The sequence below is a fragment of the Leucoraja erinacea genome, unplaced genomic scaffold (genome assembly GCF_028641065.1).
Source record: "Leucoraja erinacea ecotype New England unplaced genomic scaffold, Leri_hhj_1 Leri_314S, whole genome shotgun sequence".
Taxonomy (NCBI): Eukaryota; Metazoa; Chordata; class Chondrichthyes; order Rajiformes; family Rajidae; genus Leucoraja; species Leucoraja erinaceus.
In genome coordinates this window covers 132506-136796 of record NW_026576215.1, presented here as the reverse complement: position 1 = coordinate 136796, position 4291 = coordinate 132506, and the positions used below count along the sequence as shown (strand labels likewise).

Below are 4291 nucleotides of genomic sequence, written 5' to 3'. Positions count from 1 at the left end.
ACCCCTCTCCTCTGCGCCTCCTTCCTCAGGCCGAAGCGCCCCCACCTCCCAGCGGCTGCCTGGACCATCACCGTGCGCCCATTGCGGGTGGGCGACTCGCCGGATACCCGCAGGACCTCTCGGAGTGTCTGATGGACCAACCTTTGCCGGCCTCCCGCCGGGCCCAGCTGTCACCCGCCGACCCCTACCTCCTCCTGGCTGTCGGGGCCGCGGTGTACGGATCCGGCTGACCCCTGACCTGGGCCGCTCTACCCGTCGCCGCGCTGCTAGCCCTGCTCTACCTGGCCTGCCGCTAGGTCTGCGGCGAGTTCGTGAGGCAAAAGTTGGAGGCGGACATTGAGTGGGGAGGACGGGGGTGGGGTTCTGGGTTGTGGAGGAGGTAGGGGGCGGGGGCCTGCGGGAGATGATGGCATCGCTGGATGACGCGGTACAGCCGGGTCAGGTATGGGGAAGGTGTGGCGTGTAAGGAGGGGAGGGGAGGTTTCGCAATGAGGTTTGATCAACATTTAAAGCTGCATCAGAAGAAACAGCCAACATAATCAAAACCTTGTCAAACCACCGAGCCATTCCTTCTTCTCCTTGCACCCGTCCGGCAGAAGGGCCAGAAGCTTGAAAGTTCGCACCACCAGCCTCAGGAACAGCTTCTCCTCTGTTATCACATGTCTGGACAGTCCTTCCATAAGCTTGGGGACCGTTCCTATTCATCAGGTATGGGGAAGGGGTGGATGGTGGTGGATATGTAGGAGGTGGTGACGGTTGGGGGGGGGGGGGGGGGCGCGGTGTGGAGCGATGGGTGGATGGGCTGACCTTGTGGGGTGGGGGTGGGATGGGGAGCACCTCCACCCCTCCCCCCCCCATCCCCCCCCCCCCCCCCCTCCGGTACCAGCATCGAGCGGGATCCTGTCTCTGGACCGTCCTCAAGGAGAGGGGAATAACCGGTAGGTAAGTGTCGACACACTCACAGCATCGTCCCAATACCTGCTCCCTCTCACCCTTCCTCCTGCCCATCCCCACTCTATGCATTTAAAGCAGGGCAGGCGACAAGGGGCACATGTACAAACAATCCAAACTCGTTCGACAGGTAGAGGAACGAGAAAGGTACAGAGTTCTAGGCGTCATAGCGCTGGAGTTGCAGGTAAAACGCACTGTCCATAATGAAAGGTAGACGCAAATGCTGCAGAAACTCAGCGGGTGAGGCAGCATCTATGGAGCAATGGAATAAGCGAAGTAGTCTGAAGGAATAGGTGAATAGTCTGAAGAACCGTCTCGACCAAAAACGGCACATATTCCATCGCTCAAAAGATGCTGCCGCACCCGCTGAGTCTCTCTAGCGTTTTTATCTACCTTCGATTTTTCCAGCATCTGCAGTTCTTTCTAAAACAATTGTCCACAATGAGGTGGGTCGGAGAATCGGGACTGTAACACAGTTTATGGAAGGGCTGTTCAGAAACCTGGTAACAGAGGGGACGAAGCTGTCCCCTGATTCAGGTGCAAGGGAATGTTGTTCCTGCAGTTTGGGTGCGGCGGCACTCAGGCGGAGAAGGAAGCTCTGGACAGATAGAGTGCAGTAGGAATTGTAAGGGGAATTTAAAGGTTTAGCAACTGGGAAATCCAACAGGTCCTGGCAGACCGAGTGCAAGTATTCGGCGAAGCGGTTCCCTAGTCTATCTTGGCCGATGTTTTGAAAGTCACATTGGGGCCAGCGAACGTGTAGATGGCAATTAAAATACATTTACACAGGTTCATGGATAGGAATGTATTGGAGCAATATGGGCAAAGTGTGGGACCTGCGTAAATGGGACATCTGGTGTGGATGGGAACGATGGGTTGAATGACGTGTGCCTCTGCTCGCTGACTCGATGAGATTAGCGGAGATGAATGTGAATCTATGTCTCAATTGACCATTCTCGCTCTGCAGATCGGGATTCCTCTGTATCTCCGTTTCAGGCCGGAACTGCTCCACCCCCATCACTGAAAACCACGAGTGAGTGACATTTCGGGTCAAGAGGTAGATACAAAGCTGGAAAAAGTCAGCGGGTGTTGCAGTGTCTATGGAGCAAAGGAATGGGTGACGTTTCGGGTCGGGAACCTTCTTCAGAATGAATGGGTGACGTTTCGGGTCTGGACCTTTCTTCGGGTCAAGACTATCCGCTGACATGTCTGAAGAAGGGTTTCGACCCGCAACGTTTCTTTCCAGAAATGCAACCTGTCCGGCTACTTGCTGTGTAGGGTTCATGACCCTGAACCGGGATGCTGCAGGCTGCTCCGCCTCTCGATTCACCGGCGATGCCGGGGTCTCGGCCGCAGACTGACCCACCGGGTGCTGGAGTTCGGCCGGACAGCGGGGCGGCAGAGAGGGCGTCCTGGACACCACAACTGTCCAGTTTCCCACCGTCCGGCTCTCTTGCGGCCACGGTTCCCGTGTGGCCAGGAACAAGGTGTCATTGCGCGGACAGGCCCTGCTCTCTCTCCTGGGGCACCAACATCTCCGATTGCGAGGTGAGACTTGGACTTGTGGACGCCGTGTCTTCCCACTAAAGTGTTCCCGGGACACGGGGAGTGCTGACATATCGATAAAGGAAACTTTTCAACGTGTTATAGTCTCTGAGCTGATTGATGTGGGAAGCGATGGCGATGCAGGTGAGGTGGGGAGTGTGGGAAGTGGAGCGGAGTGGAATCGGTTAGCAAGCATGGTGGAGATTGAATCAATTGTGGGGAGAGACTGGGCTGGTTCTACAACACTTTTGATATTCTGCCGTCCTCGGCAGAGCTGTTCCCAAACCAAGATGTGATGCATCGCGTCCGGATGTTTCCTCTGGCGCATCTGCAGAAGTTTATACAAGTCATTAGTTACCGGAAAGGGGGGAAGATGGTGTTTGTGAGTCTGAATGTGAGTTGCTGTTCCTGCAGTTTGCGTGCGGCCTCACTCAGGCGGAGAATGAGGCTCGGGACAGAGAGGATGGAGCAGGAATTGGAAGAAGTGTTAAAAGGTTTAGTGACTGGGAGATCCAGCAGGTCTTGGCAGACCCAGTGCAAGTATTCGACGAAACGGTTTCTTAGTCTGTCTTGGCAGATTATTGAAAGCCACATTGGGAAAACCAAATGCTGCAGATGACAAATACAATACATTGAACAGGGTCGTGGATAGGAAAGGTTTGGAGCAATATGGGCAAAATGTGGGAAAGTGAGACCTACGTAAATGGGACACTGGCTCTATGAGGTTGGACGAGATGCATGTGAATCTCTGCATCAATTGATATTTCTCTCTCTGCAGATCCGGACCGCTCTCCCCTGCATCTCCTTCTTCCGGCCGGAACATCTCCACCTCCCAGCGGTTCCCTGGACCATGGCGGCCGCACACAAGGCCGGAGATGGACCCAGGTTCACCGTGCGCCCGTTCCGGGCCGGCGACTCGCCGGAGGCCCGCAGGATATTCTCGGAGGGCCAGCTGGACCAGTCTTTGCCAGCCTTCCGCCGGGCCCTGCGGTTGCCCGCCGCTACCTGCCTCCTCCTACGCTGGCCTGGGCCGCTCTGCCCGTCGCCGCGCCGCTAGCCCTGCTCTACCTGGCCTGTCGCATGTTCTATACCAACTACCTGAGGGAAACGCTGGTGGCGGACATGGCGGACATTGACGGGACGTACATGAGGAGGCCGGGGGCGGGTTTCTGGGTGGTGGAGGATCAGGTGGGAGGCAGTGGGCTGCGGGGGGTTGTGGCGGCGCAGGAGTTCGAGGGCAGCCGGGCTGCTGCCAGCTCCTCCGCCTCGCTGTCGACCGGCGATGCTGGGGTCGGGGCCTGGGCCGCAGACTGACCTGCTGGGTGCTGGAGTTCGCCCGGGACAGCGGCTACAGAGAGTGCGTCCTGTACACCAACACCGGCCAGCAGCCCGCGATCCGGCTCTACCAGGCCCAGGGCTTTCGGGTGACCAGGGACATGGTGCCATTGCCTGGACTTGCCCTTCTATCCTGGATCACCCACATCTACCTGTGCGAGATGAGGTTCTACTCCCTGAATACAGGGAATTACCACTCAAGGGGTATCGTGACACGGTGGGTATTGACATATCTATAAAGGAAACTTTCCAACGAAATATAGTCTCTGAGTTCATTGGTGTGGGGAGCGAAGGAGATGATGCTGGGGGGTGGGGAGTGTGGGAAGGGGAGGGAAGTGGAGGGGCGGTGTATAGAGTGGAGGGTGGGGAGTGGACGTGAAGTCAGTTGGAGGAGAGCGAGGTGAGGACAGGTCCCATAAGCAGTTGATGAACCCCTTTAAACTCGCATGTAGGAAGCAAC

At 56.8% G+C, this 4291-nt stretch overlaps 1 protein-coding gene across 2 annotated transcripts; it reads left to right on the top strand.

Annotated features, from left to right (window-relative positions):
* Positions 1-441: 441 nt before the first annotated feature.
* On the top strand, positions 442-4089 carry LOC129693502 (uncharacterized). 2 transcript variants are annotated; one of them, XM_055630313.1, is made up of 3 exons: positions 442-708; positions 1919-1984; positions 3275-4089. In XM_055630313.1, exons 1-3 carry the CDS (start codon positions 660-662, stop codon positions 3808-3810), a joined length of 651 nt encoding a protein of 216 aa, XP_055486288.1. In that variant the 5' UTR covers positions 442-659; the 3' UTR covers positions 3811-4089. The 2 variants fall into 2 exon arrangements, with proteins under 2 accessions (XP_055486288.1, XP_055486287.1); XM_055630312.1 differs by lacking the exon at positions 442-708 and adding an exon at positions 1098-1488.
* The last annotated feature ends 202 nt before the right edge of the window (positions 4090-4291 follow it).